Source organism: Cebus imitator, unplaced genomic scaffold (assembly GCF_001604975.1).
Source record: "Cebus imitator isolate Cc_AM_T3 unplaced genomic scaffold, Cebus_imitator-1.0 Scaffold221, whole genome shotgun sequence".
Lineage (NCBI taxonomy): Eukaryota > Metazoa > Chordata > Mammalia > Primates > Cebidae > Cebus > Cebus imitator.
The window spans coordinates 1,789,051-1,807,211 of record NW_016107536.1 but is presented as its reverse complement, the minus strand read 5'-3'; the positions used below and the strand labels follow the sequence as shown (position 1 = coordinate 1,807,211).

The window sequence follows — 18,161 nt, the reverse complement described above, 5'->3', positions numbered from 1 at the left end:
TTTCATTTTCTTTAGGAATGCTCACTCACGACCACCTGGAAATAGAATCCTTTTTTTAAACCAAGAAGCCCAAAGTACCTCAGGTGTATTATCTGACGTATCCTCTCAGCTGCCTTGAACGATTTGAGTACAGATATTGTTCTTCACTTAGGACTGGGGTTGAACAGGAATAAACTTGCCTGCAACCTATTTCCCTATCAGGCAATAACAGAATAGTATATAGAACGGTGTATGTTGCAAAACTTCCAAATATGCAGGACCACACTAACCTGACAGCTCAAGTCATGAGTGACTGCCCTAGATCATGAACACAGAAGCATCATGACAGCATGAAACAATGGCTGATCGAACATAGCCGGCATTCACAACTTTTTTTTTTTTTTTTTTTTTAATTTTAAAGGAAACAGATCCTCATTGTTGGTTGGTCTGAGCGCCCTCATGTGTCTCAATAGAGTAATGTCATTTTAGGTCCCCCCAAGAGCTATTTTAAAGGACAGATTCCATGACACATAAAACCTCTTTCTATTGGCTTCAGAAGCCTCATGTGAAACTCTGAAGATTTTCAGGCTGCTCTAGAATGATGAATTTGTCCTCCCTGATATAAAACGACATTGTAACTTATATAGCATGAAGGAATGAGAAGCAGATGTTAACAGCAGTGGAGGCTAATTTCAACTTGCCTGTTCTGGTTTAAACATGTCAGGTTCTCCTGTCTATTTCTTTTTCCTCTATCCTGCTCCCCACAACCTGAGGGGCAGGGCTGTCAGCATGCACACTGTCTCTACCACTGCGCTGGTCACACAGCTAAAGAACCCAGAGCTGCTTCTGTAATAAGCAAATCTCAGGAGATTTTTCCACCATCCACTCTATGACTATGGGAGAGCCATCCTTCTCTTCAGATCCCCAGCTCCTCCTGTGGGAAAGGAGCAGAGCAGGGCTTTGCTCACAGTTAAGAAGCCTCTGCAGTAATGCCTGGCATAGCGCAGACAGGCACCCAGTAAATGTTGATTGAATCCAAATCTATAAACTCTATTCCAACCCATTTGCTGTATTATATTTCCAGAAAACAGATATTCTTCTTCAAATAAAACACGCTTTAAGAAGTAGTTTGGGAATTCACGGAGCACAGGCAAAGGTCAACCATCTCTTTGCATTCCCACACCTGACCTAGAACCAGTCACACAGTCACCCTCCATCAGCCAAGGGGAGAAGTGGGGAGTTTGCCCTCTTAATATATTTTCTCACATTCTTTCTTTAGTAGAGTTTACAGCAATCAAAGATATGCAAATGGCACAGGTTTGCTCATGAATCCTGGACTGTCCACACAGATAATCTGGGGCCTTTATAGAAGAGCAAATAAAAATGTTTTCCCCTCATCTTCCTCCTTTTCCTTTTCTTCCTTCTTTGTCTTGAGATTAGGACGGCATGATTCAATAGCCCAAAGTCCAGTTGAAAAAAACAGTGGCTCAGAATTCCCAGAGAAAACTTGTCCAAGGGTCACTATGTCAAAACAACGTTGGTGGGTCTTGCATTCTGTTAGCCAAACACACACACACACAAAGAAAACACGCTCTGTTTTTGGGCTCCTCTCACCAAAAGGCAAAGAGCTCTTCACCACTTAGCTTTCAGCTAGCCAAATCCAACAAAGCCCCAGAGATTTTTGGCTTAATCTTCTCACTGAACTCATGCCAGCCTTGCATGGGCACAGCCAGGGCATCATCACCCAGCCTTAGGTGTTGGCAGCTTCTCCCACCAACCTCTTAGCACTTTCCCTGCTCAGGGCAATGGCAAAGTGTACCCTCCCCTCCCACCCACTGCACTCAGGCACACCTCCCTAACATGCAGTCAGGTCCTTTTGTTAGGTAATTCTGCTGCTCAACAGAATGCCAGGAAGCACCTGCCTCATGGAGACACGAGGTAGCCCTGTCAACTAAAAGTCATAACCAAAACATGAGGAGGGAAAGGTGCTCGTGTGCATTATCTCCCTTACCATTGAACTGGGAGAAAGCTTTTTCCCAAGACAATCCTTAGGTTAATTAACAATTTCCAGTTCATTTAAAATACCTCTCATATTTGTCTCCCTTTCTTTCCTGCCACCACCATCATAGACCAGAATCTCATAAACAAAATTTGATGTTAACAACTAGTCTTAAAACTTCTATTCTTTTCTTCCTCCAAACCATCATAAGCGTGATGAAACAATCTTGCCCAAACACTTCAACCATCATTTAACAATTCCTACTCAAGATCCCTAATGACTTCCTGTGCCTTATGGGATAAAATTCAGACTCTGAAGTCTGCTAGGAAAACTCCTCTATATTCTCTCAGACCCCCAAGAGAGGTTACAAAGAAATCAGACGTCACCTCCAGGGTCCCCAAGACACTTTTATCGTTGCTATATCAAAGTTCCAGACACTTGCACAATGATTGAGAGCACTTGGATATCCACAAACCATGACCTTCTAGGAAGAATCTTTACACTGGGCACTTCCGGGCAGACTTCAGCTCCTTCCCCTGAGGTTCTCAACTGTATTGGCTCACACGCTAGTTACGTTCAAATCCATAGGCTGACCACTATTGTGTTTGTTCAAAGGACAGTTTACCTGTTATTGGGAAACACTTGGCACACCTAGCAATGAACTTCCAGGCACAAGATAGTAAGTGAGCAAAATAAGAAGAAACAATAAAGCAACATCAGAAAAAAAAACCACACAAACACATATTGATGCTTGTAGGACATCATGTTCTGGTGACAGCAACAGAGAGTTGGAAAAACAAAGTGGATGGTAAATCATCGCCCTACCAGGCCAAGTAGACCAACTCAGGGAAAGCCCAAGAGACACAATGGCGCTGCATTTGACGATGAATAAAGGCCAAGGAGGTAGAGAATGCTAAGGAACAGAAGACCCTTGGGAGGAATATGCATCTGTCCTCTTATTCCCTTTCTGGAAGAGAACACTGAGCGACTATATTGCCTTGCCTGGCATCAACTACTTCTGACTATGTGCAAACAACATTGACGCTTTCCACAATACAAGCTTTGTTTTTTAAAAATGAAATAGCCTAGCTTTTTCCTAAACTCTTAAAAAAGCAACAATAGCAGTTTACATCTTTCCCCACTGATCTTTCCCTCAAGAGCTTTCCCTACATCTCCAGCCAGCACTGCCTGAGCCTGTGTCTTCCTGTGTGAGGTCCTGACATCCTGAACCTTTAGGAAGTATGACGTGGCTGGTCAACTTCCCAACTCACCTGCAAGTACCTCCAGGACAAGAATCATGAATTTACCTTCTTCTCTATCTCTTCTCATTTATCCTCCCACACTGTCCCCTAGCACTCAGCCCACAAGGTACTCAAGAAATACCAACACTGTCCCTTAATATAAATTAAAATATATTCTTATTTAATGTAAATCTGAAAATTCCCTTCCTTTCTTTTAGGTATTTCCAGTATTTTTCACTCCCTCCATCCCTTTTTCTAGTAAACGTTCATGCTTCCCAAACAACCCTATTTTGTAAGGAAGAGGCTATCATCACCCAGAAACCCCACTTCCCAAACTCACCTCCCCACCGACATATACAGAGCTGATTCTTGGTATAGTTTGTGGTTAACAGGGTTGACACTCATTCTTCAACTTTTGTTTGAAGGTTTTAGGACTCAAACTAAAGCCACTGGCCCCGTTTCTCTGCAAGATTATCCTGCTCCAAATCTCTATGAATCACCAATGGCCCTTTCTCATCTACTTCCCCAAAATTGTTAAAGGTTTTATTATAGAATACCTTCACCACTTTCCTATCCTGAGAAGTCCTTCTCCTGGTTCATTAACATCCTTCCCATGTTAGGGACAAACCTCAGTGTTGCCTGCAACCCACTTATAAGAAAATACAAGCCTCTACACCAAGCATGATTTGTGATTCCAGTGCAATTTTCCCATTAAGTCTAGAGCTTATCATTCTTCTCTCCTACACGTTCTGGTCTCTCCCTACCCCTTCTTTCCAGTCTGCCCCCTCTTTTTCTCCCCCACTCCCCAAGAAATGAATACATTCAGCAGGTTTAGTCTTGCTTTGGCCAGCTTATTGTTTTAAAGTGGTTATCAAGTTGCTGGGCTTGAACACACAGTTTATTAATTTGGGGGCATTCATGATGTCTCCCTGTTGAGTGCGGTATGCGCAGGTGTACATGTATGTACCTATGGTAACTAACATTCCTGGACTTTGCAGTTTGCTGATGACTGAAAAGATGAAGTCAAAGCTGATTTGACTATTGAAGAATCACATTATTTTAGAGGCACAGAGAATGTCAGAGTCCAACTTTGGCATTTTACAGATGTGAATACAGAGGTGGGGCAAGGTAAAAGGACTTGGCCAGGGTCGTGGGTTGATCAGTAGGGGGACTAAGGCTGTAGCTCTGAGCTGTCATATCTCAGTCCACCAAGGCTTTTCCACTCACATAAATTCCTCCTTAAGGGCTCAAACATGTGAATGAGAACCGAGGATGTCCACATACAAACAAAATAGCATCACAGACATGTGAACATGTACACACAGAGAAGATAGGGAGTGACTGCATTTGTAGCTCACAAAACAGAACTGAGAATGTGCTGTTAAAATTAGAGAAAAACTGCTGTAAGCGATTTAGTTCTCATCTAAAGAGATCACATTTCCCCACCCTACCCCTGCTATCCATTTTCCCCAAGTGGCTCATTAGAAAAAAAGATGGCTAGATTTCAAAAAGCAACTTGGAGAGATTTCTATAGGATTTTTCTCTAGTTCCATCAATACAGAGTTATCCCTTACTTCCATGAAAATAGCGTTTTCACACATCTCTGCACACACAGCCACACACTCATATGAAACATTGGCAGCAGGTACTTTTAATTTGCTGGAAAATATTTCTAAGAAGTCAAAAAGCTCCAGCTGAATTGCATGCCCTCTTATTGGCTCGCCAGACCAGTTGAGGGACCTGATTGGTCCTTGATCCTGAGGACCGATAAGAACGGCTATAAAATCCCTGGGTGCAGCTCTTGGGCCCCCAGTTTGCAAAAGCCAGAGGTGCAAGAAGCAGCGACTGCAGCAGCAGCAGCGGCAGCAGCAGCAGCAGCAGCAGCGGAGGTGTCAGTGGCAGTGGCAGCGGCAGCAGCAGGAGCAGCATCAGCAGCAAACAAAAAAAAAAAATCCTCATCAAATCCTCACCTAAGCTTTCAGTGTATCCAGATCCACATCTTCACTCAAGCCGGGAGAGGGAAAGAGGAAAGGGGGGCAGGAGAAAAAAAAAAAAAACCCTACAACTTAGCGGAAACTTCTCAGAGAATGCTCCAAAACTTAGCAGTGCTTCTGGTGCTGGTGATCAGTGCTTCTGCAACCCATGAGGCGGAGCAGAATTACTCTGTGAGCCCCAGGAGATCCCGAGTGGCGGCTCAAAACTCAGGTAAGCAGCAAACCCAAGACCGGTTTCTCCCCCAAAGAGCTGTCCTCATTTGCCTCTCCCTTTTGCAACTGTGTCTGTGACGGCTGATCTTGATAATAAATGTGCTTCATGCCTGATGGCAATAAACTGACAGTGTAATCCAATAGCCTTAGGCAGTGGAGCTCCTTTGTTTAATAAATCGCATGCAACTAAACGAAGACGCTGGACGCTCTGCTGAGGGTATTTCATTGCATAAGCCTAGCCTGATTGCCTGAAATCTGGCACGTACCCTCTTGGAGGGGGAGGGGGGGAGAGGGGAGGAAAGGCTCGAATGTTGGCATGCTTCAAAGCACTCTCTATACTTTCCAGAAACTGATCTAAGGTAAGACCTAGCTTGTTTGATTCTATCCCTCTTCCTTTCCTCTTAAGACCCTACCTCTTCACTTCTTGACTTTTTTACCTCTTAAGAAAATACACAGAAAAGCTCCCTCTTCAGACTGATTTTCAGAACCATAGCCCTCAAGTCTGACAAATCCAGGGCGGATTCAGAGAAAACCCTACACGTCCCACCCCCAACCCTGCTGCCTGTCTCTCTCCCGGCTCTCTAGGGCTCCACTCAATCGTCCATGCAGCCCATAGCCAGAGAGCCCCTGGGGAAAAAAAAATGTGAAACATAGCAGCTGTTTCTCCAAGGGTAAGGTCTCACTTTTGTCCTGACTCTTGGAGCAGTTAATTGTGCATTATGTTGGCTTCTGAAGGAAAAGAATCATTAGGAAGCCCGCATTGACACCTCTGCCTTTTGACTTATCTGGCTCCACTTGTTCCCCTTCCAGTACTGCCCTCTGCCCTCCAACTGTCAGCAAAGATCAGATCGCAGGTGTCAAAATACTGCAGATGATGATCCCCTTGGAAGAGCACAGGTCCCTGCCGAGAGGAGGGCTTTTGCTTCACTTCCTTTTGTACTTAGTTGCTATAGAGATGCAGTGATTCACAATTCGAGCTTGCCTAAAACAATAGCAGCCCTAATGCATATTAAAACTGCTTAAAGCAAAGTTATAATTTAAACCCATGGAAATATATAATTAGGGAAATGACTTATAACATCCTAGAGGCTGCGGGTGGGGGGAGGGGGTGCGGAAGACTAACTGAACCATGCTTTTGATCTCAAAGGAGAATCCTATGGCATGAAGCCTGCAGATCATTTCTTGCAGAGCTGCCTGCCAGAACACCCCCCTTCTGTGGGAGAGAAATTACTTTTATGGGAGATCTTATCCAGAATGTAGAAAGCCTCATTCAAGTTTTTTTGTGGTTTTCTTCCAGTCTTGCACAAGGGGTGTCTTGGCCTGATTATTCCACACCTGTGTGTGTGTGTGTGTGTGTTTTTTTTTAAAGGCTTTTAATATGAAAAAGATTATACATACCTCTAAGCACTGTCCTAGAGGAGGGTTGGGGTGAAACATGAACAAACCAGATTTCCTTTTGCCAATATGATGATAAGTTAAAAGCCTGAAAGCAGAAGGGTCTCCAAGTGGACTCCTGGCACAGTCTTCTCTGCCATTTAGACTAACATCCCATGCTTTTTACTCCAGAGTGCATTTTTCCAAAGCTAGATGGATCCCCTGGCCCTTTTACCTCTTAGACCTGACCACTAGGCATTGCCTCCTGCCTTTGCATGCTTTCAAGTGCCAACCAATGACCTTTGGGTCTATGGAATTGCTAAAAGGCACTGTGCATTTCAGGACTTAAGCCTCCCTTCTCCAGATACCAAAACTGTAGGTAAACATGAAAGAGACAGCATGTGTCTGAAAGAGAGAGCTCCCTCCCTGTCCATCATGTGCTCTGGCTCTCATAAGCAAAAGGAGCCTATTCTCTCTTTCTCATTCAAATGCGTCTACCAATTGCCCCTCCTGACAGATTCCAAGGATAAGTTTTTCTGACCCTATGTCCTTGAAATCCACCTCTGCACGCACTTGATCCCACTCAGCCACCCTCCCCGTTTGACCCAGATTGGATGCATTTATCTCTTTCAGCTGAAGTGGTCCGCTGCCTCAGCCGTGCTCTAGAGGTCGGCTGCGGGGCTTTTGCATGCCTGGAAAACTCCACCTGTGACACAGATGGGATGTATGACATCTGTAAATCCTTCTTGTACAGCGCTGCTAAATTTGACACTCAGGTAATAAGACCTTGACCCCTGGTCCCACTGGCTGCTTGTCTTTAGCAGTGTGTTAGACCATTGTTCTTAGGAACCAGTCCTGTAGGGAACCAGCCCTTCTTCCCAGCTTCCCCACTCTAAATTCCCATCTCAGTGTGTGTGTATGCACAAGTGCCCACACACGTGTGCGCGCGCACACACACAGGCACACGTCTGGCCAGGAAACAGGTTCTGTATAAGACACGCCCCACTCACTCTAATGCATGATTGTAAAGAGCTAGTAGAGGCTGTCTTATAACAGCAGGGGTGATAAGCCAAAAAGATTTTCCTCTGTGAGAGGAAATAAAAATGTGCTTATAACAAGGAAGTTCTCTCTGTATGACCTAGCATACTAGTTTTTGATATGAATTTTCGAAGTCTCAATCTCAAGAATGTAAAGTCGGAATATGACTATTTTTAAGCTGCAGGATGGCTGATCACGGTTCATCTTTTTTTTCTCTCATCTAATTTCATTTTGTAGATCTCGCTTCTCAAGGGAATCCAGGGAGGTGGGGAGGGGGCATTTTTTCTTAATCCTTGGCTATAGCACACAATCTTCTCATTGCGAGGATATGCAGATGGCCACAATACAGTGCCCAGATGAGCCCCCTTAAATTCCTTCATGTGTATGCGCATCCTGTTTGTCAGGTCAAGCTAAAGACCTCCCTCTTATCCTTCCTCCACGGCAGGGAAAAGCATTTGTCAAAGAGAGCTTAAAGTGCATCGCCAACGGGGTCACCTCCAGGGTCTTCCTCACCATTCGGAGGTGCTCCACTTTCCAAAGGATGATTGCTGAGGTGCAGGAAGAGTGCTACCGCAGGCTGAACATGTGCAGCATCGCCAAGAGGAACCCTGAAGGCATCACTGAGGTTGTCCAGCTGCCCAATCACTTCTCCAACAGGTACACACTGAGCCTACTTTTCCACATTCAGGGGACTGGGAGCAGGTGGCTGGCTGGCAGAGCCAGACTGGGAGGGAGGGTTAAATTGCCACAGTCATGGTCTTATTTTAGCTTGCAGTCTTCCCAGCTTTTGCAGGAAAAAAAAAATATGTTTGTGATTGGTTGTGACAGTTTAAGCAGCTTGGGCTTTTTTTTTCCCCCTACTGTTATAGGAAAAGTCTTTTCATGAAGCTTATAGAAAGCCAGCCTCATCTGCAGCATCTCTTGGTGCTCTTTCATTGAGCACTTTTTGCCATAAGCCTGAAGGGAATGTCGAAGTTTCTGGTAACAAGCTTTTAAGACATCAGATTTGGCTGAAACCATGACCATGCAACAGCACAATTGGCCGTGATTTAAAAAAAAAAAAAAAAAGAATGAAAGAACGAAAAAAGCCCTCTGGTTAAATGTCATAATGCAGACTTTTAAATCCCCATCTATTTCAAATCAGTCCCAAACAGTCAGAGATTTCACTGGGTAGCCCAGAGCAAGCTACCTCACTTCCCTGGGGCTCATGTTTCCTTTGTAAAAAGCGAAATGGCTGGACTAGACCATTTTCAGGTTCCCTTCCAGGCCTTATGTTATCCCATTCCTCTAGTCCAAGATTTCCTAGAATGAGGTTTTGTGGCTGTCCAGATCCCATTCTCATCTTAGTATTCAAACACCACCCAAGGCCACTGAGCTAGAACATCTGGGCACTGTACTTTTCAGTGTCTTTACCAGCCAGGAGTGAATTCCTGTTACATGAGAGAGCTGGCATCCTCAGTTCTTGTGCAAGGCCTGGAAAGATTCCCAGCAAGAACTGAGAGATGCTGATGGAGTTGGTGTGGAGTTATGGCAGGGCCAGTGCAGGCTGGTCAAGCTGAGCTCCCTGTGATATCTCTGGGTCTAAAAACTTGATTCCCAGTCTTGAATTTCTATGATTCTTTGACTCTCCACCCAAACCTGCACATATTCACAATGATCAGTCCTTTGCCTGTTACTCTGAGCACGTGAGAGTTATCACAGACTTATCTGATTAATTTCCTAGCCAGGTGCCACCACCCTTCTTAAGACAGTGGCAACAGCCAAGTCCCTCTGGGACTTACAAGTGATTTAGTCATGTACATACATGCAACAGAAAAGTAGCTCTTCCTTAGGGAAATGTTAAAGTGCCTAACACAAATGCTTGTAAAATTTCTTATTCACCCTTAACTACAGGTGATTGCCCTTCAGAACTACAAGTCAATTTGTAAAAATCACTTCTCTAGTCCTTGGAAGTGACTTTATCATGGGGTTCTAAATTATTTTCTCAGAAGAGAAAAATCAAACCATTTTTGAAGTGGGCTGTCTCTACATAAATCTTGGTTTTAAATTCCCGCTAGGAAGATTTTTGTTGCACAGAGCAAACAGGAGCAGGGGGTGGGGAGGGGAGACCTGATTAATTACTGGAGACTTCCTTCACAATTAGGAAAAGAAATTAAGAATCCTCAGCCAGACACGGGCTAAGGACAAAGTATGTGTTTGTATGGTAGTTGGAGGTGGGGGGAGGGGTGCATTAGCAAAGCCACTATTACAACTTAGATCCTTAAGGATTCCGTGACAAATCATGATCTATAATATGGCATATTTCCAATTTTGAGGCAATACTCGTCTCTGTATTTCATCTGAAGTAGCGTCTTCCATTAGAAAGGCAGAGAGGTCTTTAGGAAGAATTACATAGCTACTAAACTAGGGGTCCCAACTTATCTAAGAGACTAGTAAATTTTTAACCAGGCCATTATTTCTTCTAATCAGTGCCTTGTTTTTAACACCTTTAGAAAATGGTCACAAAGAAAGTCTTATCTCCCTCTTACATCTTAGGGATCCATTAGGAAAGGTCAGTTGGAGAAAAAAATGTGGCCAGCCCTTGAAAACCAGACTCTTCCATGCAACCCTTCTCCAAAAATTTCACTTTAACAGGCTATATTATTTCTGCTCAAGACTGTAGAATGGTCTGCTTCCATGCTGGACTTGCTTTGCTCCATTGAAGCTGTTCACCTTCCTGAGACATCCTGCTTTCCCAGCCTCTATCCCACCATAGACACATGTTAAGTCGGTGCCAATTGGCACAGAATTGCAAGAGGAAGTAGTTACAGGTTCATTCCACCTTCCTGTGACTTATCTAGCATGAGATTTGGGGCTGGGAGAATCCGAAAGCCTGTGACTGGACCAGGAGCCAGAACAAGGGGATTTTCCAAGACAGAAACGCACCTAGAAGTTAGAAAGGTGGCTGGAGTGTCTACCAGCCTGAATTTGCAAACTATGATTTCAACCCTGTAGGAAGCAGGCAAAACCGATCAGCCAGGCAGGGCAGCGTGAGTCTTGGGAACCACTTAGACCAACCCAGATCCAGAGTGGGAAAACTGACAAAGCTTCCAACTCTCTAGGGCATGGATAGGGAACAGGAAACAGAAGAATAATATTGATGAAGGGAAACAAAGGACTATTTATAAACCCTCACACAGAACGTTCCTAGGCAGTATGTGTATATTTGGGTAAGCATGGCTGAAACAGTAGCTATGGAGAATATCTGATCTTATTCTTTACCAAGAAAAAAGGGGGGATAGAATTTTCAAAGTGAGTAAAAAAGAAACATAATTAAAAAGGTCCTTTCAGGCTGGGTGATCAGGACACTTAGCCTACCAAGTCTTTCCAACACGTCTCCTCCATCCTCCATAAAGATAAAGAAAGGAATCTTCTTAAGCAGTCCTAGCTACCATTGCCAAGGAGGGGATGTAAGCAGAGCTGCTCTATTTTTTGTAAAATTGAGAACAAAAATATGTATTGAATCCCTAAAAGCATAGAATGCCATAGTTGGAGATGACTGCAGAGGTTAACTACACTAACTGCCTCATTTTACTGATTAAAGAAGAAAGGCTCAGAGAGTGCAGTGACCTGCTGAAGGTCACACAGCTTGTGAATAACTAAGTTGGGCTTAGAACTCTTGTGGCCTTGAGCCAAGCTATTTGATTTCTACTTCAAAAATGGCAGCCAGCAAAACCTGCAGGAAATAGCCGCAATCCAAAAATAGGATATCCAGCACAATTGAATATATGTGCACCATGGTAGTCCACAATTAAATTTGTGTACTTTCTCTCCTAAAAGGATGGTCACCTCCTTCCAACAGCTATATGAACAATAAGACCATAGTACAAAAAGGTGCTCACTAAATAGGTGACGACTGCTAAGTCAACTTTGGCTGGAGGCAGAACCTCTTAAATAATTCATCTCACTTGGTAACATAGGAAAGAGCTGTGTCATTGGCAAGCATGATCCCAGAGTTAAATGCCTATTCTAGCCCTTACTGGATAGGCACTGGTTAACCTATTGCTCATACTGATACACTGGTGACATCAAAGCATCCTGACAAATTTTCCAGCCTTTGAAGAACTACTGGCGAAGCCATGGACTTTTTTTTATATTCTCAAGAGCTTTCTTAGCCTGCCCGTGTTGAGTGAACAGAAGCTCCATGAGGGAAATAGGGTAGATTCCAGTAGGGGTGGGTGGTTCTCACTAAGAGCCCTCAGGATGACAAGGGTCATTGTCAATAAACACCAAGATCAGGTATCAATCTGATCCAGCAGACAAAGCGACAGTAAAAGGTTGAAAGGTAGAACCCCTCTGAAAAAGAGCAGGCACTCTGACAAAGTCGGGCCTGAAGAAATGGAGTGGTCCTGATGCTGCAAAGCTGGCTGCAGAAGCTGAATTCCCTTAAGCGTACTGGACTTCCTTGTCCAGACCCGAGCTTTCAAGTCCTTCTAAGAAAGAACTTGCATTTCTTTCTATCCCTTTCTAGAGAAAGACTGTATTTTCCGGCCCATTTGGGAACTCATCTGGCATGAACAGCTCTTTCTAGAAATGAAAGGGTTAATTTTTAAGTTATAAAGTCCTTATTGGAGGGATGAGAGCTCAGAAACCACCCTCCAGGATCTAATCAGCCTCTGAAATAGACACAGCCATCCAAGGACCCAGGTCCTAGCAGAGGCCAAGAGCTAGAAGATGCCTGGAGATCTATGTGGGTGTGGAGATGCCGGAAGCTGCTTGTGAAAAGTTGTTTATTCTATGTTTTTCCAAAACTGATTTTCTCCCCATTTCCCCATCCAAAGGAGCTCTCCTTTGACTCATGTGCTTTATAATTCCAAAGAGTTGGAAAATATTCCTCTGTGCCAGAGAGTTCCAATCTTAACCACAGCTGGATATAATTCTCCCTGGAGGGAGTGGCTTCGCCAGGCCTGAGTCAGCAACCCAGACACTGCACTTGCCTCTCAATCCCCAGCTTCCTTCTGCTAGGCCACAGAAGGGTGACCACCTCACCTCATTACCCACATTCCATGCTATTTACCATACATCTTTCAAAGAACCTCCCTGGGGGGTTTAGTTATTCTAGAAAGATGTGTGATCCTGTGCACTGTGCAGTGAATTGAAAGTAAACAGGTTTCTTTTCGCAGAAGATCCTGTGGCCCAAGAGATCCTTGGGATGCTCTGAGAAAAGGTTCTCTCCACATAAATACTGCAGGTCACTGCCATCCAGCGTCTCTTATTAGTGAACACAGAGCTAATGGGTTTTGACAAGTCAACTGCCAATGCAAAATGGAGCAAAGACATCCCAATCTAAACTGGAAAATACCTGAACTGTCTTCCCTAATAACAGGACAAATCATTGATATGCCCTAAATACTAGACAGTTTAATCCTTTCAGAGCCACAGAGCTTAGCTGCATTGCTTGGGAGTTAAAGAATTCACTCCAAATATGACGGTAACTGATACCAAACCCAAACTATAGGTAAGTTTTCTTCTGGGAATCATTACTTATTGAAAAGAATCATATTCTTGAAACTTCCTTTTCTTAGTGGCCATGAAATAGGTCAACAAATGTTCAGTAAAAAGGCAATGTAGCATGATGGCACTGGGCTATGAGGAATACAAAGGACACAAATCCTGCCTTCAGTACGCTTACACTCTAGTCAGGGAAACAAAGCCATCACGAAACCATCAAATGCTGGCCTGTGTGAGGGTAAAAGATCTATAAACACCCAAAAAGGGAAGAGGTTAGCAAACCCTGGTACAGTAGGAGAAGGATTTATGAATTACAATAGTATGAACCCCTGAAAGCCACCAATATTTCCATTTAAATATCCTTCTTGCCTAGGATTTGGCCTTCTGACTACAATATGCCTTTGAAGGCTGGGGGTGGGGGGAGCTGAAGATGGAATCAGTCCATGTATTTTATCAAGGCTGGCCAAAAACGTGGTAAGGGAATTAGATTTTGTAGAAAAATGCATGGCACACAGAATATGGGCCTTAGATAGAAGTTTCATCAGAAGATGCACACACGTACACCTGTGCCCACACACCACCAAAAAAAAAAGGAAAATTACAAAAAAGCATCAAAATAAAGATACACACATTTTCAATGGCTAATCTCAGAGTTGAGCATTGGACTCACTTCATTCGAAGTCACTTCAGTTCATCCACCTTAGTTTCTTCTCTACAAAATGAGAGTTGAACTAATCACCAAATGGTCTCTGTAGTCCCAGCTAGCTCTGTAATTCTGTTTCTAAAAATGTCAGTCACCACATTCAGGCTGCTCTTCAAAGTGTGATCTAAATCTCCTGAATGCTAAACATGAAGACCTGTCTTGCATTGCGTGGTAAACCCTAGGAGCAGATGGATTCAAACTAGGGAGACATGGCATAAGGGTTAGAGAGCAAAAGCCATCTTCAGCTGATGAACTATTGATGTTTGCATGGTCAGGCCATTAGGGACTCGTGTTGGCTGGAGCCAAGATGAAAGCCTGGGTCTCTCCTGGCTCTCACTGGATGACCATCACATGCACTGTGTTTCTTGATGCAGATACTATAACAGACTTATCCGAAGCCTGCTAGAATGTGATGAAGACACAGTCAGCACAATCAAAGACAGCCTGATGGAGAAAATTGGGCCTAACATGGCCAGCCTCTTCCACATCCTGCAGACAGACCACTGTGCCCAAACACCCCCGCGAATTGACTTCAACAGGAGACGCACCAATGAGCCGCAGAAGCTGAAAGTCCTCCTCAGGAACCTCCGAGGTGAGGAGGAGGACTCTCCCTCCCACATCAAACGCACATCCCATGAGAGTGCATAACCAGGGAGAGGTTATTCACAACCTCACCAAACTAGTATCATTTTAGGGGTGTTGACACACCAACTTTGAGTGTACTGTGCCTGGTTTGATTTTTTTAAAGTAGTTCCTATTTTCTATCCCCCCTTAAAGAAAATTGCATGAAACTAGGCTTCTGTAAACAATATCCCAACATTCTGCAATGGCAGTGTTCCCACCAACAAAATCCATGTGATCATTCTGCCTCTCCTCAGGAGAAAGTTCCCTCTTTTACCATCTTCCTCTGCCATGCTATTTCCCCTGCTCCCCTCAGCCTACCCTCAAACACAAAACATTCATGTAACTCTCCAGCCATTGTAATTTGACGATGTGGATCCCTTTAGAATGGTTGCCCCAGTAGAGTTAGCTGATAAGAAAACTTTACTTAAATGCATGTCTTAAATGCTCATAAAGATGTTAAATGGAATTCGTGTTATGAATCTGTGCTGGCCATGGACGAATATGAATGTCTCATTTGAATTCTTGATCTCTAATGAGCTAGTGTCTTATGGTCTTGATCCTCCAATGTCTAATTTCCTTTCCGACACATTTACCAAATTGCTTGAGCCTGGCTGTCCAACCAGACTTTGAGCCTGCATCTTCTTGCATCTAATGAAAAACAAAAAGCTAACATCTTTATGTACTGTAACTGCTCAGAGCTTTAAAAGTATCTTTAACAATTGTCTTAAAACCAGAGAATCTTAAGGTCTAACTGTGGAATATAAATAGCTGAAAACTAATGTACTGTACATAAATTCCAGAGGACTCTGCTTAAACAAAGCAGTATATAATAACTTTATTGCATATAGATTTAGTTTTGTAACTTAGCTTTATTTTTCTTTTCCTGGGAATGGAATAACTAACTCACTTCCAGATATCCACATAAATGCTCCTTGTGGCCTTTTTTATAACTAAGGGGGTAGAAGTAGTTTTAATTCAACATCGAAACTTAAGATGGGCCTGTATGAGACAGGAAAAACCAACAGGTTTATCTGAAGGACCCCAGGTAAGATGTTAATCTCCCAGCCCACCTCAACCCAGAGGCTACTCTTGACTTAGACCTATCCTGAAAGATCTCTGTCACATCCAACTGGAAATTCTGGAACCAAAAAGAGCATCCCTATGGGCTTGGACCACTTGTAGTGTGATAAGGCCTACTGTATATTAGGAAGTGGCAGTTCTTGATTCGTCCCCTTTCATCGGTGCCTGGTACTCTGGCAAATGATGATGGGGTGGGAGACTTTCCATTAAATCAATCAGGAATGAGTCAACCAGCCTTTGGGTCTTTAGTCCGGGGGACTTGGGGCTGAGAGAGTATAAATAACCCTGGGCTGTCCAGCCTTAATAGACTTCTCTTACATTTTCGTCCTGTAGCACGCTGCCTGCCAAAGTAGTCCTGGCAGCTGGACCATCTCTGTAGGATCATTAAAAAAAAAAAAGAAAAAAAGAAAAAAAAAGAAAGAAAGAAGAGGGAAAAAGAGCTGGTGGTTTGATCATTTCTGCCACGATGTTTACAAGATGGCGACCACCAAAGCCAAATGACTAACCTATCTATGAACAACAGTAGTTTCTCAGGGTCACTGTCCTTGAACCCAACAGTCCCTTATGAGCGTCACTGCCCACCAAAGGTCAATGTTAAGAGAGGAAGAGAGGGAGGAGGGGTAGGACTGCAGGGGCCACTCCAAACTCGCTTAGGTAGAAACTATTGGTGCTTGACTCTCAACCAGGCTCAACTCAAGATTTGACCAAATCGAGTGATAGGGATCCTGGTGGGAGGAGAGAGGGCACATCTCCAGAAAAATGAAAAGCAATACAACTTTACCATAAAGCCTTTAAAACCAGTAACATGCTGCTCAAGGACCAAGAGCAATTGCAGCAGACCCAGCAGCAGCAGCAGCAGCACCAACGTTGCTGCCTTTGTCCCCACACAGCCTCTAAGCGTGCTGACATCAGATTGTTAAGGGCATTTTTATACTCAGAACTGTCCCATCCCCAGGTCCCCAAACTTATGGACACTGCCTTAGCCTCGTGGAAATCAGGTAGACCATATTCTAAGTTAGACTCTTCCCCGCCTTCCCACACTTCCCACCCCCAGGCAAGGCTGACTTCTCTGAACCAGAAAAGCTATTAAAGTTTGTGTGTTGTGTCCATTTTGCAAACCCAAGCCAGGACCCCAATGCGATAAGTAGTTCGAGTATTCCTAGCAAAATTCTCTCTTTTTTCAGTTCAGTAGATTTCATTATTTTTTTATTTTTTTATTTTTTCGCTGTGACCTCTTCAAACCGTGGTACCCGCCTTTTCTCCCCCACAATGATATCTATATATGTATCTACAATACATATATCTACACATACAGAAAGAAGCAGTTCTCACAATGTTGCTAGTTTTTTGCTTCTCTTTCTTCCACCCCACTCCCTCCGACTCCCCCTTAAACTTCCAAAGCTTCGTCTTGTGTTTGCTGCAGAGTGATTCGGGGGCTGACCTAGACCAGTTTGCATGATTCTTCTCTTGTGATTTGGTTGCACTTTAGACATTTTTGTGCCATTATATTTGCATTATGTATTTATAATTTAACTGATATTTAGGTTTTTGGCTGAGTACTGGAATAAACAGTGAGCATATCTGGTATATGTCATTATTTATTGTTAAATTACATTTTTAAGCTCCATGTGCATATAAAGGTTATGAAACATATCATGGTAATGACAGATGCAAGTTATTTTATTTGCTTATTTTTATAATTAAAGATGCCATAGCATAATATGAAGCCTTTGGTGAATTCCTTCTAAGATAAAAATAATAAAGTGTTACATTTTATTGGCTTTCCCCCCATGTCTTTCATTGTTATTTATTTAAAAACTTCTTGAATGAGAATTTCTGAACATGAACCACAGACTAACTCCTTTCTTTAAGGTCACTAATTGTTAATATGTAAATCTGACATATGGTTTGAATCCACATTTTCTAAATTTCTTTAAAACCATTGAGTGGCTCCCATTATTCTCACTGATGAAATCCCAAACTCCTTACAAGGTTGGAAGAAGCTTTAAGGTCTGCAGGCTGCTCAGCTGTAAGACCCAACTTTCTTTCTGTTCAGTGACCTCTATGCTCCTGCCACATGGACAGCTCTGGAAAAGACTGGACTGTCTTCTTTCCAGGTCTTTTATTTATGCTATTGTCACTTTTTGGAAGATTTTTTCCTCCACTCTTCACCTAGACTGAAAGCATGATGAAGAGTGCATGCTCGGTCACCAGTGTGTCCCCAGCACTAAAACAGCATCTTCAACAGCATCTTCAATACTTTAAATGAATGATTTAGAAAGAGTTGGAAGAGGGGGAAAAAGATAACTGAATCAATGTGACAAGGGAGGCAGAAAGCTCTGCAGTTAAAACAAAGGATTTGAATTCTGGTTCTGTCACTCACTAACCACATGATGTCAGATGAGTTACTTAATCTCAAAACACAT

At 43.3% G+C, this 18,161-nt stretch overlaps 1 protein-coding gene across 1 annotated transcript; it reads left to right on the top strand.

Moving 5' to 3' along the window:
• Positions 1 to 5,030: 5,030 nt before the first annotated feature.
• On the top strand, positions 5,031 to 17,518 carry STC1 (stanniocalcin 1). The gene is made up of 4 exons (XM_017549754.2): positions 5,031 to 5,424; positions 7,434 to 7,576; positions 8,284 to 8,495; positions 14,406 to 17,518. The coding sequence occupies exons 1-4, from the start codon at positions 5,307 to 5,309 to the stop codon at positions 14,677 to 14,679; spliced, it is 747 nt and encodes a 248-aa protein (XP_017405243.1). The 5' UTR covers positions 5,031 to 5,306; the 3' UTR covers positions 14,680 to 17,518.
• Positions 17,519 to 18,161: the final 643 nt, after the last annotated feature.

What these genes read in the sequence shown, in the direction of transcription:
- STC1 (XM_017549754.2), top strand. Translation starts at nt 5,307, where the DNA reads ATGCTCCAAAACTTAGCAGTGCTTCTGGTGCTGGTGATCAGTGCTTCT. An exon ending in AGTGGCGGCTCAAAACTCAG is followed by an intron (nt 5,425 to 7,433) that starts GTAAGCAGCAAA and finishes TATCTCTTTCAG; the next exon opens with CTGAAGTGGTCCGCTGCCTC. An exon ending in CTGCTAAATTTGACACTCAG is followed by an intron (nt 7,577 to 8,283) that starts GTAATAAGACCT and finishes CCTCCACGGCAG; the next exon opens with GGAAAAGCATTTGTCAAAGA.